The sequence below is a fragment of the Salvelinus alpinus genome, chromosome 13, assembly GCF_045679555.1.
Source record: "Salvelinus alpinus chromosome 13, SLU_Salpinus.1, whole genome shotgun sequence".
In the NCBI taxonomy this organism is placed as follows: Eukaryota; Metazoa; Chordata; class Actinopteri; order Salmoniformes; family Salmonidae; genus Salvelinus; species Salvelinus alpinus.
In genome coordinates, this window is record NC_092098.1 from 51,533,768 (window position 1) to 51,556,049 (window position 22,282).

The 22,282-nt window shown below is 42.0% G+C and overlaps 1 protein-coding gene across 5 annotated transcripts in view; it reads left to right on the forward strand.

Moving 5' to 3' along the window:
* The first annotated feature begins 1,776 nt into the window (after positions 1-1,776).
* LOC139537886 (la-related protein 1-like) overlaps positions 1,777-22,282 on the forward strand; it is a 53,440-nt gene continuing 32,934 nt past the window's right edge. For 4 of the 5 annotated variants that reach the window (XM_071339755.1, XM_071339756.1, XM_071339757.1 and 1 more), the window contains exons 1-3: positions 1,789-2,448; positions 19,735-19,805; positions 20,223-20,288. In XM_071339755.1, the coding sequence (XP_071195856.1) occupies positions 2,052-2,448; positions 19,735-19,805; positions 20,223-20,288 (534 nt within the window). In that variant the 5' untranslated portion in view covers positions 1,789-2,051. Of the gene's footprint in view, positions 2,449-19,734; positions 19,806-20,222; positions 20,289-22,282 lie in introns of all 5 variants that reach the window. The other variant, XM_071339758.1, reaches the window with a different exon arrangement.

The following is a 22,282-nucleotide window of genomic DNA, read 5'->3' on the forward strand; positions in this document are numbered from 1 at the left end:
AGAAACCACAATGGATTTAAAAAATATATACAGTACCAGTCAAAAGTTTGGACACACCTACTCATTTCTTTATTTTTTACTATTTTCTACATTGTAAAATAATAGTGAAGACAACAAAACCATGAAATAACACATATGGAATCATGTAGTAACCAAAAAAGTTTTAAACAAATCAAAATATATTTTATATTTGAGATTCTTCAAAGTAGACACCCTTTGCCTAGATGACAGGTTTGCACATTCTTGGCATTCTCTCAACCAGCTTCAACTGGAATGCTTTTCCAACTGTCTTGAAGGAGTTCCCACATATGCTGAGCACTTGTTGGTTGCTTTTCCTTCACTCTGCGGTCCAACTCATCACAAACCATCTCAATTGGGTTGAGGTCGGGTGATTGTGGAGGCCAGGTCATCTGATGCAGCACTCCATCACTTTCCTTATTGGTCAAATAGCCCTTACACAGCCTGGAGGTGTGTTTTGGGTCATTGTCATGTGGAAAAACAAATGACAGTCCCACTAAGCGCAAACTAGATGGGATGGCGTATCGCTGCGTAGCCATGCTGGTTAAGTGTGCCTTGAATTCTAAATAAATCACCAACAGTGTCACCAGCAAAGCACCCCACACCATCACACCTCCTCCTCCATGCTTCACAGTGGGAACCACACATTCGGAGATCATCCGTTCACCTACCCTGCGTCTCACAAAGACACAACGGTTGGAACCAAAAATCGAACATTTGGACTCATCAGATCAAAGGACAGATTTCCACCGGTCTAATGTCCATTGCTCGTGTTTCTTGGCCCAAGCAAGTCTCTTCTTCTTATTGATGTCCTTTAGTAGTTTTGCTGTTGTTGTAGCAATTGGACCATGAAGGCCTGATTCACACAGTCTCCTCTGAACAGTTGATGTTGAGATGTGTCTGTTACTTGAACTCGGTGAAGCATTTATTTGGGCTTCAATTTCTGAGGTGCAGTTAACTCTAATGAACTTATCTCCTGCAGCAGAGGTAACTCTGGGTCTTCCTTTCCTGTGGTGGTCCTCATGAGAGCCAATTTCATCATAGTGCTTGATGGTTTTTGCAACTGCACTTGAAGAAACTTTTAAAGTTCTTGACATTTTCCCTATTGACTGACCTTCATGTCTTAAAGTAATGATGGACTGTCATTTTATTTGAGCTGTTCTTGCCATAATATGGACTTGGTCTTTTACCACATAGGGCTATCTTCTGTATACCACCCCTACCTTGTCACAACACAACTGATTGGCTCAAACGCATTAAGAAGGAAATAAATTCCACAAATTAACTTTTAACAAGGCACACCTGTTAATTGAAATGCATTCCAGGTGACTACCTCATGAAGCTGGTTGAGGAAATGCCAAGAGTGTGAAAATCTCAAATATAAAATATATTTTGATTTGTTTAACACTTTTTTGGTTACTACATGATTTCTACAATGTAGAAAATAGTACAAAATAAAGAAACACCCTGAAATTACGAGGTGTGTCCAAACGTTTGACTGGTACTGAAAATGGCTAAAACATTTACCTAAAAACAATACTTGTCACGTAGAGTACACATGTATTTTTATATCACTCAAATCGAATTAAATTGTGGCCAATATTGAGAGATAGAGGTATACTCCAGCGATGTTTTGCACTGTAAATCCATTGGAGTAGGTTGTCGGTTTGCCACCCAGCTGGAAATGGATTGCTTTTTAAACGTAACGAAATATGGCGTTATTGATAACAACCTATTGCGCGCACATCTTTGCGTGGTTACTCCCCTCCATCGTACGTGCGCGCACCCTTTATCGCGTGGTGGTGATCATCCATATTGCTGCTAGTGGTGGAGATTATCTTGTAATTTTAAAGTCTTTCGGACGCTTTTTATATGTTTTAAATCAACACAAACCACTCTGCGTCTTAGACTGAAGGCTATTTGGTCTAGGGGTGGAGTGGAGTAACGATAGAAACGAGTTTACTCGAGGAATACTGGACATTTTCATTCTTGAGTTGAAGGCGAATTTGGGGATATCGTGAGGAAAAGGGGAAATGGCCACTCAGGTGGAGACTCTCCTACCCAACAATCCTCTTATCAAAGAAGAGGAGCATGGGCATGCGAGCAAGATGATACAACACGGAGAGGACTGTCTGGAAAAGGGGGCCAAGCAGACGGGTGTTGCCGACGACGGTAGCAATATGAAAGCAGACAACTCGGAACTGGGGGGGGTCGCAATGAAGGAGCAAAACTCCAAACAGGCTAAAGAAGAGAGTAACAATCAAGAGAAAGACATCCTCGATCAAGAGAAGCACACGACTGGACAAACGGAAGACTGTGTGAAATGTAGCAAAAAGGAGTTTGCTGAAGCACCCCCGCCCAAGGTGAACCCATGGACTAAGAAAATGAATGCGGTGACCGTGGTCAACGTGAATGGACAAGCACATCATGGTTTGTATTCCTCCCATAACAACATTATTTTGTGGTGACTACTGCGTTTATGGTGCATTCACCTGAGCCACATAAATGCCAAGCATGATCTGCTGTCAGATATGATAGTGGGGAGTTCCTCGCAGGATAATGCTGCATTGCAAGCTTGCTCGCATCTAGTAGACTGCTCTAACTAGCTATATATAGAGCAAGGCCCCAAACTATTTCTGGAATAGTCGATTGTAAGCTCCTTCTAAGATCTAATTGGAGTTGACGTTCCAAACATGGTACTCATCTCTTTCAGAAGAACACCTACTTTGTACATTTGTGCAAATGCAATAACAAACGTTAGCTAGCTAAGTTTTCTGTGTGTTTTTTTTTGTTGCTAGCGTCAGGCCTCAGTCGGGTACAAGTTGAACCTAGTGAGGTTTCATGTGTCGTGATATTTTAACACCATCGTTACACTTACTAGACGCCTGGGCGTCATGTTTTCTTTGCACAATTCTGTCTCTTTGTGCTAGTTGCCGATGAAGTGGCTTGCTAACTAATTTAACTAGTTAGCATGGCTGTATAGGCGAAGTCTGACCTGAAGCAGCAATGCGAATGACTACCATTGTCACGGGTGACACGCGCTTTGGGTTTTAACTTTTACTATTAAACGCCAGGTATAGCATAGTCATTTTACTAGGCACTATTTTTGTCCAGGTTTGAAGCACTGTTTACAGTGACATACTACCAATTCGATATTTGAAGCTCCTGTTTTCAGTTGATAAATATTAGCCTAACACGCTGAAAGAGAGTGCTGATGGCTAACAATAGCGACTAGGCCAAGGTAGCTAATCCTCATGTTCGAGCTAGCTTGGTAAAGCAGACAGCTACCGGAATCCAAATCACGTTATTTATAAACACTACACGTATGGCAGATCGTTTGACACATTGCTAAAATATATAATGCAGCCCCCTGAAACAATTTGCGCGGTTTTATCTAACACATAAGACGTTAAACAAATAGCTACATTTAATGGCACGTCACGTGTCCTCTCCACGTGTTCCCGTCCAGTAAATGCATAGGAACAATAGTTGTATTTAAAATGTAGCTGGCTGTGTTTATTACGAATGTCTATCAATTTAATTGGTGTCTGTCGTAGAACACGCCAAGTCGTGTGTTAAGATTAGACTGTCATTACGGGCAGATAGCTGGCTCTTAAATTGTAATGATTCATCATGGCTACATCCATCTCATGATCACATGCTAGCTTGGAGCTAGCCACTAAACTAGCTAGCCCTTTGCTATGCTAGCCACTTAGCTAGATATAAACGTGGACAACCCAATTTGGTTGCTTGTGGACCTGTCGCCAGAGACGAATAGTCGGGTCCGCCTGATAAAGAATAATATGTAGAAAGGACGTCGTTTTAATAGCTCGTTAGTTGGCCGTGTCACCACATGCGTTTGACACCGAGATTGGGAGGAGACCGGTGCAAATGTGTGTTTCCCAGAATTCCTCAGTAGTTATGTCAAGACAACGTGGTCCCTCAGCCATGTGATTTTTCTATATCGTCGATTATAACGGCGGTAACTAATTCTTGGTACAGTCTAACAGCATAACACAGCAGAGTGTGGTCGTTGTCATATTATTTAGGGGGCTTTGTTTGCTTGGCTTTTGCGGGAAGGACAAAACGGGCGTAAACAATGCAACTAGGCCTCACTACTCAAACGCTCTCCCCCTCCCCCACGCACAGTGAGCCAGCCAGCTAGCTACTAGCTAGTATTGCTAGCATCATCAAGTCTGCCACATGTTGTTTTGAAACATGGCGAAATGTTATGCATTACTGTGAAATCGAATGTGAATTGATTCAACACAGTTTTCTTAATCACTAAAGCTGTCATTCAGTGTAAGATTTAAGGTAGTTGACATGTACAAATATTGTCATGTTTGCCTAAATAGTACACGTTGTGCAAAATGCCATATGTCTACATCTTCACAGATCCCTACTCATGTCTCTGATATTATCATGCTTCTTTGAAGCATGGACTATCCCCCAATAAACAGCTGTAAGGGACAATTAAAAAATAAATAATAATAATTAGGACATATAGCTAGATTTATTCAACCAATGTTGTGGCTTCATTTTGTCTTAGAGTAGAGGTCTGAAAGCATCTGACACTTTGATTTTAAAGTTTAATCTCCTTTTTAAGTCTTATTGTTATGTCTGGTTCATATTTTGAGGTTATATGCATACATCTGTTTGTGTGCTATTACCCCTTACAGATGCTTACTTGTTGCCATATTCTCACCACGTTGGATAAGTACAGGAAGGAAGGGAGGGACTGAAGCATGTTTTGAAGATTTTAAACTGACCATATTTAATTTTGTCAAATCTCATCTGGGATGTTTAACTTGAGTCTAGTATGTATGTACTGTAAGGGCTCAGACACCAATAGAGATTGAGTACACCGATATTATTATTTTTACATTGCGTGTAAAATGTCGGCAGTCATTTTCAACACAGCGTACTGAATGATTGGCAGACGAACGCTAGATCAGGACTCTCCAACCCTGTTCCTATAGAGCTTAAAGCCTATTTGTGCTTGATCTGGAAAGGTGGTCAGCGGATCCGTGTGGAAGGTGTGGCTCAAATTGATCTCCGCATCGCTGTGCGCCTCCCAAATTTTGTAACAAAGCGGAGGGCTCTGTATAGCTCCGCATTGACGTGATTGGTTGATGGTAGGTGGTGGGGCGAGAGCATGTTTAAACTCACTTCCTTGACAAGGTCTTTGAATGCCCTGACTTATGCGGAGGCTGTATCACCGGAAGGGGCAGCGCGGCCAATGCAGGTGTCGGATTGACCATGCAGCGCCATTTACTGTCCTGTAGGTTTTTACCGCCAGCGCACCTGATTCTAATAATTATATGGTTGATAAACTGAACCAGGTTAGATACAGCTGTGGTTGGAGTGAAAACCTACAGGAGGGTAGCTGTCCAGGAATGAGTCTGGTGGCCTGATCTGACTTGTTTTGGCGACTCAGGAATGACTGTCAGGTTTAGTCTGAAACGTTAGTATTCCTTTAGTGCTATGGAACCTTCAAACAAGTGAAAATTGAGGCCCTCTGTTTTAATTGCATTCGTACTAGTACAGGGCTCTCCAACCATGTTCCTGAAGAGCTACCCTCGTACTAGGTGTTTTAAATAAAACAATTTTTAGCTTCAACCCCAGTTGTAACTAACCTGATTCAGTTTAACAACTGAATCAGGGTTTAACATCTGTTAGAATCAGGGTGCACTAGATTACGGTTGGCGTGAACCTACAGGACGCTAGCTCTTCTGGAAGAGGGCCCTGTACTAGAGGATCCTCTGATTTTTAAAGTCTTTGTAGAAGGGCCCTCAGACGGTTTTCTTAGTAAGCATAGGCTTAGATTTGATTTGAAGCCCAGTTTAAATCTAAAACACATTTTATTTATTTAACCTTTATTTTTACAAAGTCTTTTATTTAACTAGGCAATTCAGTTAAGAACAAATTCTTCTTTACAGTGACGGCCTGCCGGGGCCAATAATGCACCGCCCTATGGGACAGTGTCTGCGTTCAGTGTCTGCGTTCTCACCTGTCTGTCTCCACTTTAGTGTCTGCGTTCTCACCTGTCTGTCTCCACTTTAGTGTCTGCGTTCTCACCTGTCTGTCTCCACTCTAGTGTCTGCGTTCTCACCCAGGTTCTCAGAGGAGACTCTTTGTTGTTGCCCTGAAACAGAAGGCTACTAGTGAATTGTCCTGAGCCTTTGTAGTTTCAAAGGTGTCAGGACCCTGCTGGGACCACAAGCTGGAAGTGTAGATGGCTGATTGCCTAGTTAAATGAATGAGAGTTAAGGCGTCAGCATGCTTCAGGCTTACCTGTAGGTTTTACCTTCCGTTCGGCTAGCGGCTAACCGAACAAGCGTGCTCGCTAGTGCCGTCCCAGGCAAAAATAAATAAATCGTAAGTCGGCCAGAAGTCGCCTGTTCTTTCGACCAGTCGATTAGTCAAAATTTTAAAATATGTATTTTCCATATAGACACCTTATGTGTTTTAGTGAAATCGACTATACAGGCATTTAGCTCACTGTTTGCTGAAATAAGATACAAACGACTCGAGGGAACCAGACATCAAGATAACCAGACAAAAAATTACCTTAACCTGTCCCGTCCGTCCTCCTCTACTGGCTTTCACAGATTCTGTCGTTACTCTCCGGAAGTTGCCGGTAATGGTCCACGTGAGGAATTAGCAAACTTTTTCATGTGGAATGACAGTTTATCTTACAATTTCTACCGATCTGCGTGCCAGTTATGATTTTTCATATGCACATTGTTGTAGAACAGTTTCATTTATATCTTCGTATCTCAAAATAATTGTCATGTGGTTTAATCAAAACTCTATCTAAATGACTATGATACAAACTTAAAAAGTAACTTTTATTGCCATTGCCAACTATGTAAAAATAGCCTATAAAGCCAACAAATAAAAACATTGCAGCCTGCAGGTAGAACATTTCCTGATTTAAAAATAAAAAATAAATGTCCTATAAATCATATTGGCCAAGCATGGCCCTTCTGCAATGAACTTGAAACATTGTATCAACTAATAACTTGGGTCCAGCCTGAAGCTCCTTAAAACAATGTATAAAATATTCTGGGCCCTCAGAGTTTACCGCACCATTGTGCAGGTAGGCCTATTGTATGACTTTCCACTGGATCAGAGTATGACATTTTTCCCTTTCACGTTGAGTGGTTATCAAAAGGGGGAGAGCTGGAAAGATTTTTGAAATACTATCAGTATTTACATTTCTATGCCTACATTCGTGCGCAGGCCTGGTAGCCTATAGGCCTACTTCTATGTGTAATCATTGACATGAGCGGTTCAAACAAAAGACAATGACTCAACTCGTAAATAGAATGAAATTAACCAAAACTTGTTTCTCGCAAGTGTAAGTTGTGCGTTCTGCAAACAACGTGTCCACTCTGACAATGAGAACCGGTAAAAGACTGGAATACTATATTTTAATACATTAACAGACATTACCGTAACCAAACAAACATTGTAGATTAGGAAATTATATGAATTAATGGTAAGTATGTACTACTGGTGATATATGTAATGGGGAATTGATAGATCCTAACAATCTAAAACAATTCACGCAATGAAGTTATGAAACAATGAATGTGCACAAATTGACGGGAGAGAGCTCATTCTGGAGAGAGAAGTGCATTGTGCAGCCGTCCTCCCATTGGACTGTGCCATTCCTGTGGCCTCCGCAGTGGCTTAGTCTTGGCCTTCGCAATGGATTAGTTCACTGAGATGGGCGCGAATAAGACAGGTGTATCGTGTGCCATTTAAAAATATATATATATCTCAGCAAAAAAAATATGCATCCCCTTTTCAGGATCCTGTCTTTCAAAGATAATTCGTAAAAATCCAAATAACTTCACAGATCTTCATTGTAAAGGGTTTTAAACACTGTTTCCCATGGTTGTTCAATTGAACCATAAACAATTAATGAACATGCACCTGTGAAACGGTCATTAAGAGACTTAAAGCTTACAGACAGTAATGAAAATATAGGACACTAAAGAGGCCTTTCTACTTTATATACATATATATTTACTACTGCTCGACTAAAAATCTTGTTCGACCAGCAGCCTATCAACCAAACAATCGACCAGTCGAATAATTGGGGTGGGCCCAAGTACTCCCTTAAGACATTTGCTTGGAAAAACGAGAAAAAAGCTGAAATAGTATCTGTCCATTTTGATACTCCGTAGCCAGTATACACTTCTTCAAAATAGTCACAATTAATCGAATAACTTAAATTACATTAATTTGACTGTTTTTCCGAGGAGATCTTAGTTGTGCGTTTTTACATCTAACTAAGCTGTATAATTCTGTATTTCTAAATGAAAACGACTAGTCTCTTGTTGCATGACCAAGACTTTACTGAAGAATCCCTACTGTTGACCAGTCTTGTTCGACTAGCAGCCTATCGACCAAACAGTCCCCAACGAAGGAGCGTGGACGTCGGCTACAGGAGACTTCGGCTTGCCTCCAGAAAAAAATGTTGTGCCCGAACAACCGAAAAAACCTTTACCCAAAACAAATTAATAACGTCAGAATATATGCACAAACTCTTCCTATTTTTTGGTGGGGGGCTGGGAAACATGCGGACGCCATTAGTCTGCTTACTAGTTGGTGTAAATTAAGTTCTCTCTCACCGTAGTGAGTGATGCTAGGCTGCAAGTGTTTTGTCTTTTCTTATCAAGTTGTGGCGAAAATAAATAATGTTAGACGTTAATCACTAGTTAGTTGGCTAATAAATGTACTGAGTCTGAGCAAACGTAGCTGACTTGTACAGCCTGATACTAGTGCTGGTGTTGGTCAAAATCAGCAGGTTTATGCAACAGTTTCTTTGAAATCAAGAGGAGAATAGGTGAAGAATTAGCTAGCTACATGAAGTAAAATAAAACATTTTAATGTTGGGTCCCCCTGGGAAATACTAACCAACACTAATGGTTCCTACTGTGGCACAATAACTCCTCACTGGCTTTTACATTCATTGTAATGTCAAACACTGTATTTAAATTACCCACTCATTCAATATAAAAAAGTAAACGATACCACTAAATTTTTTTCTCCAAAAAGTAGATGAATAGACAAATAGTGCCCACTTGTATTCTAATTATAGAAATAGATTAGTTATATTTTCATGATTCCAGCAGTCCACCCATGTGTTTTGACCTAAATTGCATTTGCAATATTTAGTTAAAAATAAGGCCTAGATTTTTGTTGTTGCCCATATCGTGCAGCCCTACGTGGCAGTATGGAAATTCAGAAATGTATGAAAATTGTGGTTGAAATTTGTTTTTATATGGTTATATCAGAATGGAGAAAGACCCATATGAAATCACTTAGAATTTGTATTGCCACTCTAGGGCCATGCAGTACTCATAAAGCAAATGTAGAACTTTTATTATTCAAAAAACATAAAATACCGTCAAAAAATGTGAAAGATATTGTGACATTTTTTGTTGTTGACATTTTCACCCAGCCCTAGTTTGTGGTGGAGTAGACCAGACAGTATGAACTATATATTCAGCTTTGAGTTTTTGTTTGAGAAAGTCCCTTTTGGGTTCACTGAGGTACCAGTCTACCATGATAATAGGCAAAAACTATAGGTAGTGAAGTCCTCCCCTCATTTCTCTCGGCTGTTTCCATAGATCAACTCCGTCTACCCAGGTTTGTGTCTCAGCTATGGCCTTATTTTTATTTTTTTTATCTTTAAAGAGCTGCATCTGTCTGGGCACAGCGATATGGACACTTCCCAGTGAAAACTCACTGTTCTAAGGGTGTGGGGTGGGTGGCCACAGGCAGAGCCGGTGACCTCTCTGCAGCTCAACCAGCACTGTAGTGTCTGAGCCTGTTACTCAGCGGGTGGTGATGTCACCCTTCTGATCATGTGAACTAGCAAGAGTCTTCAAGAGGAGGGGGGGGGGGGGAGGGAGGGGCAGTGTGGCCGCTGTTGGTGGCATGCATCCTGTCTTTTCCTCCATATTTGGTTCTCGCTGGCCTCAGTCATCCTGTGCTGCAGCAGCAGCTCTGCTACTGTGCTCCGTGGATCTAATCCGGCCCAGTTCTAGATCGGGCTTCTGTCCGAAATAACTAGTGCTTTTTAAAAAGAATAAACCAGATTTATTTGGTATCTTTTCATGTCTGCCGCGTGAGGATTTAATAAGCACTTCTCACATGCTCTAATTAAGCTCTCAGACAGACGTCCCATTTGTAGGTTGCTTGCTTCGATTATATTGTTTGTGGCAACTGGGATGTTTAATCCAATTCCAAATGTTAGCTGGTTAGCTGTGCTTCTTACCGTGGCTTGCAACACAGCTGAGCACAGTACAAACGTACTACGTGTCCTAGAGTAGCAACATGATTGGCTAGCAGTGGCCCTGTTCCATTCCGTCTCCTTCTGGTGGCTCTCTGCTCACTAACAGGGTTGGATGGATATTGCCCCCCCTGTGTACAGTGTTTAAGACCTTGGTGTTACGTGGCACCATGCTTATTAATAGCCCCCATATCGTGTTTTTGTTTGTTTGTTGTTGCTGATTTTCAGGGACTCTGCACTGAGAATGAGGCTTTGGTCTCCACCTGAAGAGGTTTGGAGGGGATGGAGGGGGCTATGAGTATGAGGGAGTGACGCAAGGTGGATAGAGGGACGCTGGTTTGGGGGGGGGAAGCGTCCATGACAGCTGGCTAATGCTAATCATTGCCTCTGGCTGTGTGTGCACGACTGCAGAGACTTGCTCTGATCTTGACTGCAGGGAGGGAGAAATGGACTGAGGGAGACAGACGGCGGTGATTGAGAGAGAGAGAGGGCGACTGGGCATAGTGCTGCGTTTCCCAGGAGCTGTCACAGGGCTGCAGCCCCCACGTGGTTGACGATCCCTCACAGGTGGAGGTTGGACCAGAGCGGCTTGCTGCTAGGCTGAACACACACACACACTGGAGTGGTGTAACAGAACAGTTATCAATGCTCTCACGGGGTTAAGCAGGTTGAGCACACTGCTGTACTTCCCTTGAAGTCCTAACTACACACACACACACACACACACACACACACACACACGGTCATAAGCCACGGTATATATATTTTACTAAAAGTGTAATTGTTTCAACTTCTTTACTTTTTGGAAAAAAAGTCAAACACCTGATATCGATCTGGAGACATCATTTCAACTTTGTTTTACAGTGTAAAACTTCCCATCAGCTAAACTGAAATTGTATTAAAATATGAACAGAGGCTCTATGTATCATATTCCAGGTAATTACATGTTATTTCTGATAACGCACGGTTGGTTCTGCCTTATCGCTGGTGTTCTGCAGTACAGGCTACAGCGGGGATCATCAACTACATACCACCTCTACCCCTTCTCTACCCTCTCTCTCCTTCCCTACTCCCTCTCTCCCTCCTCTACCCTCTCTCTTTCCTTGTCTACCCTCTCTTTCCTTGTCTACCCTCTCTATGGCCCCCCCCCAAAAAAATAATAATTTTGTGTGCCTGTTGCTGACCCTGAACTACTGATTAGCAGATGCTCTTATCCAGTGCGACTTACATGAGAAATTAGAGTTAAGTGCCTAACTGAAGGGCGAATCAACAGATTTTTCACCGAGTTGGCTTGGGGCTTTGAACCAGCGACCTTTCGGGTTACTGGCCCAACGCTCTTAACTGCCAGGCTACCCCCTATACCAATAGGCCATTTGAGACGTAGCCCGTCTTCTCACAGCTGTCCTTTTTTTTAAAATATCATCTGATTTGCTTGGAGCACAGTGTTGACGGCGTACCTAATACCCACATGGGATACATAGTTCACCACTGAACACACCATCCCTGAGTTTGGTCCGTGTTCAGAGAACTGTTTTGAAGAGAGGGCATGTACAAAGTAAAGTTTTTTTTCCCTTTTTTCTCAATCCCTCTGGACAGTTTGGTTAACTGTATTACTGCGGTCCCTGGATCATTTAACTCTCCTGCGTCTTAACCTTAGACTGTGTGTTGCTTTCGTTCCAATGGCTTTATTATCTTTTTCAATGAACGAGACCATTTTGGCACAGTTCTTTAATCAGTGTGACAAAGGGTTTGAGTGCTACTGCTTAAGTATGAAACGCACTATGTTAAGACCTTATCTTTGTTTCAGCATTATTTAAAAAAAATTAAATAACAAAAATAATTTTTTTGTTTGAAAGGTCTTACTGAAAACCCTCTGAGTTCACTATCAGCTTCGCTGATAACATTTAGGATTTTGAGAACTGGGGACATTTATCTTTTGAAAGTTAATGTTTAATCTTTTTTTTTTTGAGACCAGAGTACATACACCTTTTTTATTTTTTTAAAAAATGAGACTGGCTTGTTGCCGAGGGTACGACTGTTGCCTGAAAATCAGTAGCTTAGGTGGTGTAATAAAATAAATTCTAGTTGGGCTGTCCGGCATAAGTTCTTGCGATAGAAAACGATTGGTGTCATCAGCTTTTGGCACGTCAATACCTTTTTATCTAATAAATAGTTGAGGAAACCATGTTGTAAGCACATGGCAATCAACATAGGCCTATAACACCCCTCTCCTGCCGTGCGCACAACTGTTTGCCCAATATATCAGGTCAGAAGCGTTCAAGTTCTTTGACAGCCATTACCTTCGACTGTGGAACTCTCGGGTAATTCCCCCCCCACCACCACCCCCTTATCAAAAAGGTCAGGAGGTTATTGGAAAGGGTCATAGTAAAACTTAAATGACCAGTTCTGGGCTCCCCCTTTTAGTCCTATGAGTTCAGTTCCACCCTGCCCTCACGCCTCGTCGCTCTGGATATGGCCCAGTTGGCTCGGCTTCTCCTTTTTTCATGTTCGGTAACCACACATTCTTTTATTCAGAGGTGAAAATCTGTCGCAATCTTATTAGTCGAGATGAATATGATGAATCCTACAGATGGGTTTGTTGACGAGTGGCGCAGTAGTCTAAGGCTGTGCTTGAGGCGTCACTACAGACCCGGGTCTGTGTTGTCGTGACCGGAAAACCCATGAGGCGGCGCACAATTTGGCCCCGGTTTAGGGGAGGTTCTTGGCTGGGATGTCCTTGTACCCATCGCTCTCTAGCGACTCCCTGTGGCAGGCCAGGCTCAGTGCACGCTGATACGGTCGTCAGTTGTACGGTGTTTCCTACGACACATTGGTGCGGCCGGCTTCCGGGTTAAGCGAGCAGTGTGTCAAGAAGCAGTGTGGCTTGGCAGAGTTGTGTTTTTGGAGGACGCATGGCTCTTGACCTTCGCCTCTCCCGAGTCCGTACGGGACTTGCTGAGATGGGACAAGACTGTAACTACCAATTAGATATCACGGAATTGGGGTAAAAAGATGTTTTAAAACAATGGCATGCATGCTTGGGAAGGGTTTTGGCAGAAGTTGGGCATAGAAAACTACTGCCTCAGAATATAACCGATGCAGTTTGTTTCCCTACTGGTCTTGGCTCTGTTCACCTGAATCCTCGTTCATTAGTGCGCATGTAGTACCTCCCTGTTTCAGTCCATTTTCTTCCGTTCGTTACCTAGGTAAATATGACCCTGTCCCAGCTCGTAACGCGGGATGCCGTGAGCACTACCACCTGTTTGAGAGTACTGCGGCCATCAGCACTTTTCACCACAACTGCTATTAATAACAAGACTCTTACTGACAGACAACATTTCGTCGAAGCGAGGTGGCACATTGTAGTTATTAGCCATCCTCTGCTACCAATGTTAACTCGAAATGACACAACAACAAGGTTCCAGTTTAACAAAGTTTACTATACCATATGAACACCCTCAAAGGTCGCCATTACACTCAAGGCTAGGTCCATCAACGACAAGACTTCCTGCGCATGCGCACTCTTGACTGAGTGATAGCCCCGTAATAACAGAAATATAGGGATACTTAACATGAACTTAACAGCCATCAGCACTTTTCACCAGAACTGCTATTAAGAAGACTCTTACTGACAGACAACATTTGCAAAGTTAAACAGGGAAATTCCCTTACAAAGATTAGGAAATTAGCTGTAATCTACGCAGTAAGTGTAGCTAGTGTTAGTGCTGCAATGGCTCTTAACCAGTTCATCTTACCGATGAACATATAAAGCGATTTGAGTGGTATACAGTTCCTAAGTTGACGTTGTAATTAAGAACACCGGATAGGGGGGTGTACTCCTCCTCCTACTCATTGTAGCTGTCGGTCGGTCACCATGCCGATCTTTAGTTGCTAATCGGTGGATTTGTTAATCCACATGAAAGGATTGTAATGCTGTATGAGTAATTTTTTAAATCTGTACATTGAAACACAAGAAAAGTTAATCTCGTGCTGTTTTTTCCCCCCGTCCTTGATTACAATTATATTTTTATCAAAACTATGAAATTATGCATATGGAATCATGTAGTAACCAAAAAAGTGTTAAACAAATCAAAATATATTTTAGATTCTTCAAATAGCCACCCTTTGCCTTGATCGGAGCTTTGCATGCTATTGGCATTCTCTCAACTAGCTTCACCTGGAATGCTTTTCCAACAGTCTTGAAGGAGTTCCCACATATGCTGAGCACTTGTTGGCTGCTTTTCCTTCACTCTGCTGTCCAACTCATCCCAAACCATCTCAATTGGGTTGAGGTCGGGTGATTGTGTAGGCCAGGTCATCTGATGCAGCGCTCCATCACTCTCCTTCTTGGTCAAATAGCCCTTACATAGCCTGGAGGTGTGTTGGGTCATTGTCCTGTTGAAAAACAAATGATAGTCCCACTAAGCGCAAACTAGATGGGATGGCGTATCGCTGCAGAAGGCTTTGGTAGCCGTGCTGGTTAAGTGTGCCTTGGAATTCTAAATAAATCACAGACAGTGTCACCAGCTAAGCACCATCACACCACCACCTCCATGCTTCACGGTGGGAACTACACATGCGGAGATCATCTGTTCACCTACTCTGCGTCATACAAAGACATGGCGGTTGGAACCAAAAATCTCAAATTTGGACTCATCAGAACGAAGGACAGGTTTCCACCAGTCTAATGTCCATTGGTCATGTTTCTTGGTCCAAGCAAGTCTCTTTTTGTTATTATTATTCATGACATAAAGTAATGATGGACTGTAATTTCTCTTTGCTTATTTGAGCTGTTCTTGCCATAATATGGACTTGGTCTTTTACCAAATAAGGCTATCTTCTGTATACCACCCCTACCATGTCACAACACAACTGATTTGGCTCAAACGCATTAAGAAGGAAAGAGATTACACAAATTAACTTTTAACAAGGCACACCTGTTAATTGAAATGCATTCCAGGTGACTATCTCATGAAACTGGTTGAGAGAATGCCAAGAGTGTGCAAAGCTCTCATCAAGGTAAAGGGTGGCTACTTTGAAGAATCTCAAATATAAAATATATTTTGATTTGTTTCACACTTTTTGGGTTACTACATGATTCCATGTGTTATTTCATAGTCTTGATGTCTTCACTGTTATTCTACAATGTAGAACATAGTGAAAATATCGAAAACCCTTGAATGAGTAGGTGTTCAAACTTTTGACTGGTACTGTACTCAGTGCATTCAGACCCCCTTGACTTTCCCCACATTTTGTTACGTTACACCCTTAACTTCTCTGGGATATGTGGGATGGCCAAAATCCAGAAAAAATGTAGCGCGCCAAATTCAAATATATTACTATAAAAATCAATCTTTCATGAAATCACACATGAAAGACACCAAATTAAAGCTACACATGTTGTGAATCCAGCCAACACGTCTGATTTCAAAAAGGATTTAATGGCGAAAGCACCCCAAACGATTGTTAGCTCAGCACATAGCCACAGAAAAACACAGCCATTTAAAAGATAGTAGTCACAAAAAGCAGAAAGAGATACAATTAATCACTAACCTTTGATGATCTTCATCAGATGACACTCATAGGACATCATGTTACACAATACATTTATGTTTTGTTCGATAATGTGCATATTTATATCCACAAATCTCGGTTTACATTGGCGCCATGTTCAGAAATGCCTCCAAAATATCCAGAGAAATTGCAGAGAGCCACGTCAAATAACAGAAATACTCATCATAAACTTTGAAAGATACATGTTTTACATAGAATTAAAGATACACTTGTTCTTAATGCAATCGCTGTGTCAGATTTAAAAAAAACTTTGCGTAAAAAGCACGCCATGCAATAATCTGAGACGGCGCTCAAAAATAACAACATTTCTCCGCCATGTTGGAGTCAACAAAAATATGAAATTACATCATAAATATTCTCTTACCTTTGATCATCCTCATCAGAATGCACTCCCAGGAATCCTAGTTCCACAATAAATTGTTGTTTTGTTCGATAATGTCCATTACTTATGTCTAAGTAGCTACTTTTGCTAGCATGTTTAGTGCACATGTCCAAACGCTCGCGCAGATGCAGGCGAACTCGGACGAAAACTTCATAAAGTTATATAACAGGTCGAATAAACTGGTCAAACTAAGTAGAGAATCAATCTTCAGGATGTTGTTATCATAACTATCCAATAACGTTCCAACTGGAGAATTCCTTTGTGTCTCTAGAAGTTATGGAAAGCAAGACGATATCGTTTGGAACGCGCGTTACCAGGAACTGGCATTCTGCCAGACCAATGACTGAAACACCTCCCATCCGGCCCCACATCACACTAGAGGCTTCATTCCACGTTCTACAGACTGTTGATATCTAGTGGAAGGCGTAGGAAGTGCAAACAGATCCATATCTTACAGGGAATTGAATAGGCGATGAGTTGAACATTGACCAGTCTCAGAATTCTCACTTCCTGTTTGGATTTTTTCTCATGTTTTTGCCTGCCATATGAGTTCTGTTATACTCACAGACATCATTCAAACAGTTTTAGAAACTTCAGTGTTTTCTATCCAATAGTAATAATAATATGCATATATTAGCATCTGGGATAGAGTAGGAGGCAGTTCACTAAGGGCACGCAATTCATCCAAAAGTGAAAATGCTGCCCCCTATCATAAAGAAGTTAATGTAACAATTTACACAATAGCTCATAATGACAAAGCAAAAACATATATTCTTAAAAAAACAAAAAAAAAAACAGCCTAAAACCCCAAACGGCAAGCAATGCAGATGTAGAATCACGGTGGCTAGGAAAAACTCCCTAGAAAGGCAGGAACCTAAGAAGAAACTTAGAGAGGAACCAGTCTATGAGGGGTGGCGAGTCCTCTTCTGGCTGTGCCGGGTGGAGATTATAACAGAACATGGCCAAGATGTTCAAACGTTCATAGATGACCAGCCAAATAATTATCACAGTGGTTGTAGAGGGTGCAACAGGTCAGCACCTCAGGAGTAAATGTCAGTTGGCTTTTCATAGCTGATCAAGGGGCTTTGGCTCTAGGAAGTGTCTTTGTGGTTCCAAATGAATGATGGAGGCCAATGTGTTCTTTGGGACCTTCAATGCGGTAGAATTTTGTGTCTGTGTGTGTACCTTTCCAAATCCTGTCCAATCAATTGAATTTACCACAGGTGGTCTCCAATCAAGTTGTAGAAACATCTCAAGGGATGATCAATGGAAACAGGATGCACCTGAGCTTAATTTCTAGTCTCAAAGCAAAGGGTCTGAATACTTTTGTAAGTAAGGTATTTCTGTTTTTGTGGAAAAGGTTAAGGGGTCTGAATACTTTCCCAATGTACTGTGCATGCATTCATGCAAACATACAAGCTGATTTAAAGAAGTGAGCACGAAGAGGTCATGTCCTGCTATAGTTTGAAATTCATAACTCTTAGTGGAGGGCAGGCCCAACACAGAAATCCCACTCCACACACACACACACGTCTGTTCACACATTTTCTTTGTAAGTGGCTTTGGCAGAGTTATTTTTTTTTTTACTTCTCACTGTGTGTCTGGCTTTGTCCGAGGCCATGATTGCCAGTAAGGAGATTTATACAGATTTGCACGGGTTGTCAACAGCTCAGCAACTGAGCAGAGCGCTACACGACCTCACCAGCTCAATGCTTCCTTCTTAGCTTCCTTATGGTAGTCAGTTGTGCGACTACTTTCACAGCCATCAGGTTCACAATGGACAGGCTTTGGGGAAGAGTACAGTATGGTCTACATAATCAGATGAATGTGAACCTCCGGTCAGGTGCAGTACTTTCACGGTCAGTCCTAATTCAACTTAAACACAGTGCAGTCTTTTAGCGGTTCAGTTTCTGCAGTATCACCAGAGCACATCATTTCAAACAGTCCCGTGCTGTTACTTAGGCCTTTATCAAGAGTTGACTGTGACTGCTTTCGTAATGCCTGCTCGCACATAACCGCTGCCCCCCCGCACATTGACTCTGTACCGGTACCCCCCTGTGTATTGCCTCGCTACTGTTATTTTACTGCTGCTCTTTAAACTATTTGTTTAAATTTTTTGCTTATCTCTTCTTCTTTTTTTTAACTTAACCAACGATGCTGTTTTAAGAAAAATAAGTGTTAAGGGCTTGTCAGTAAGCATTTCACTAAGGTCTACTACACAAATAAAATTTGATTTGAAATGTCACCCTATTCCCTATTATAGTACACTACTTTTAACCTTTGACCTATGGAGAACTTTGGAGGACTGAGAAGGTTTAGCAGCTTCATAATGGGCTGTTATAACCTCCTAAATGAGATATCAGACAGGCTCAATGATGGGCTGTTATAACCTCCTAAATGAGATATCAGACAGGCTCAATGATGGCCTGTTATAACCTCCTAAATGAGATATCAGACAGGCTCAATGATGGCCTGTTATAACCTCCTAAATGAGATATCAGACAGGCTCAATAATGGGCTGTTATAACCTCCTAAGTGGGATATCAGACAGGCTCAATAATGGGCTGTTATAACCTCTTAAATGAAGTATCAGACAGGCTCAATAATGGGCTGTTATAACCTCTTAAATGAAGTATCAGACAGGCTCAATAATGGGCTGTTATAACCTCTTAAATGAAATATCAGACAGGCTCAATAATGGCCACTAAGAGTGTTCAAAGTTGTCATCAAGGCAAAAGGTACTTTGAAGAATCTCAAATATAAAATATATTTTGATTTGGTTTAACACTTTTTTTGTTATTACACGATTCCTTGTGTTATTTCATAGTTTTGTCTTCACTATTATTCTACAATGTTGAACATTTTTAAAAAGAAAAACCCTTAAATGAGTAGGTGTTGACTGGTACTGTACATTTTAGTTAAGTGTTGCATTTTGTGCACAGAATTAGCACTTAAAAAATGAATGTGGTCCACTAGATAGAGAATAGGGAGCCATTTGTGAGCCTGTGACTCGCTTTGAACCGGGAGAGGTGTTCCTTCTGCCAACGCCATGAGCCATCGGATATCCTCCTCACTGACACAACGTCTTCCTAGTTTGTTCTGCTAGTGGAATTGAAGGGGATTAAAAAACATGAATACATGGCTCCGTGACTGTGTGTAGTTATTCAGATTTTTTTTTTTAGGAGACTCGTTAAATCCTAAAGACGACCCAGGTCTGCTTCCCAATTGGCACCTTGTTCCCTATACATTGTGTTACTGCTGTCCAGAGCCCATAAGGTTTTGATCCAAAGTAGTGTACTACATAGTGAACGAGGTGCTATTTGGGACGCTTCCAAGAGGTTATGTAGAACTCTTAAAAAATATATATATGTGTTTTTAGCCTGTTTTTATTGATGGCTGTACAAGGCAGACTTGTTGTGATGTCCACCATCTTTTGTTGTTTCTACAGAGCTGCCGCCCACGACAGGCCCGGCCAAGGTGGTGAAGGCCCCAAATCCCCGGCCTCGGAGAGGAGGAAAGGTAACAATCCACCTACTGCTGGCCAATCCATTGCCTGTGTGTGTGTGTTTAGAAACAGGCCATGCTTTCTGGTATGCAAATGATAGAAACCATTTAAAGAGCTTCATTCACACAGCTTGGATTTTTTTCTCTCTTCCCTTTGTTGTAAATGATGACATTTTCTGGGCCACACCTTGTTGATTGATTGTAGTGGAGCTTTAATATGATCAGCATGAAGTCATGTTGGCTTCCGGAATGGCACCCTATCCCCTATATGGTGCACTCCTTTCAAATGGGCCCCCTCTTGTCTTTCTCTCTCTGTCCATATGGGGCTTGGTCAAAAGTAGTGCACTATATAGGGGTTAGGGTCCCATTCGGGACAAACACTCTAAACCATGTTACATTCCTTGGATGCTTTAAAAAAAATATATTTTTTAGGTTGGAGATTTTGGCGATGCTATGAACTGGCCAACACCAGGGGAGATCGCAACTAAAGAGACGCAGGTAAGTCAGCGCCCGGAGATAGATCTGCTAACACACACACACACACACACACACACACACACACACACACACACACACACACACACACACCAGTGGCCAGTTGAGTAGGGCACAGTGCTGTTTGCAGTAGTAGTGAACACATAGCCTCTCTAGATATCAGGTTTTCCTCCCACAATAAAATAATAATAATACAAATTCCTGTTTTAAAACGTCTGTACGTAACAGAAGGTAAGCTTGGCATAGAGGAACTATTTCACCACCTTAATCCGCTTGAATTAAATAGTAGCTAGCAAGATGGAGGGAGATCGAGGAGTTTGTATTTCTAACATTTTTTAAAGAGTGCATTTCACAGGTGGCTAGTTGGCATCAACTACCTTCACTTAAACCAAGATTTTTCCTGAAATATCCTCGGTTTTGAATCGCAACGTTCTGGCATGTCTGCCTCCGTTATTTGTTTGAGAGAGTTGTCTGTCTGAAGAGAACCCACCCCAGAATATATATATATATATATTTTCTTTCTTATCCAAGTTGACGAAAGAGTCCGTCATTGAAACTAGAGCCCTAGTTACTGCTGTTGCCTAGGGTCGGGTTTTTGGAGACTAGAGAACACGCAGCTCTTGTTTATTCAGAAGGTTTACAGGACCTCTACAGACACGACAGCCTCAACCAGTCTTAACCAGTCACCTTGACTTATCAATGAATAATACCTCTTAGAGCAGGAGACTTGTTCTAGCCTCTCATTGGTGGGGAAACAACGGTGTGCAGGCTAGGCAGAGATGCAGAGTTTGTGGAACGACACAGGAGAGGAGAATAGTCACTAGGAGGGGAGGACGAGACGTAAATAAAGTTGGCTCTCTATTCCCCCCTGATTATGATGCCGCTGTGGGTGTTTTGTGGTGGGGGGAAGGGGGAGTGTAATTGTAGAACGCTTTCAGACAAGTGGACCCGACTGGCTCTTTTGTCTCTTAGGTTGCTAGTTAGCAACACAGTGGGACTACGTGAGGCTGCACATAGATTGGGTTCTCTTAAATGGCACCCTATTCTCTACATAGTGTGAGAAATTAGTCTATTTTGAGAGTACACTTGACTATGGCCCTGCAGTTAGAAAAATACCCCTCTTTCCCCTTCCCAGAAAAATACCCCTCTTTCCCCTTCCCGAGAGGTATAGGACCCCCCCCGCCCCCACCCCGAGAGATCGACTTGGGGCAAACATGAACTCCAAGACTCAGCACTGCAGGCTTAAATACACATCTGAGACTGGTAGAGGGGCTCTGAGCTATAGCGGTGCAGTCACCTGAGGCATCCATACGTTCCAACCTTCATTTCCCCCCAGGTGCTGGGTACCACGGACAGGAGGATGCAACTCATTTGTGACCTCTTACAGTAGCATATCCCTGCAGGCTATTTCTGACAACTGGGATCGGGGAGATAGTTTCTCACTGGCAGAGTGACCCCAAGTATTAAACCCCTTTTTTAGACAGGTGGGGGTGGTGGGGGGAGTGGCTGCTCTGCGTACGTTCTGCCAGGCTAGCGTAGGCCTGAGGAGATGTAGGTCAGAGCAGGGCCAGGAATAACCAGGCCTGGACGGGTCCCTATAGATGGGATGTCCTTTTAGGGATCCCCACAATAACCCCAGGACATCTGCTGCTATTCTGGGTGGTTGTCGGCAACCAAACTTATCCAAACGCTGCTTAATCAGTCAGTTACTTGAAGAAAGAAAAATTTGGTATCAGAATTTGATATTTTTGTACTTTTTTTAAGCTTTTAAAATAGGTTGGCTGTTTTTCCCAGAAAGGCTGTGAAGGTTTTGGTTCAGTACTGCAATGAAACTAAAGCTTTAGTATTGTCATTACCATGTTCCCAAGGGCCATTGTATCTTTTGCTAAGACAACTTCACTGCCCATAATTTCCTCTGAGAATTGTTCAGTTATTTTAGGTGGTTTTCTAGAATTGGTTGGAATTGAGGTTAACACGATTAAAAGGTTGTGTTTTTA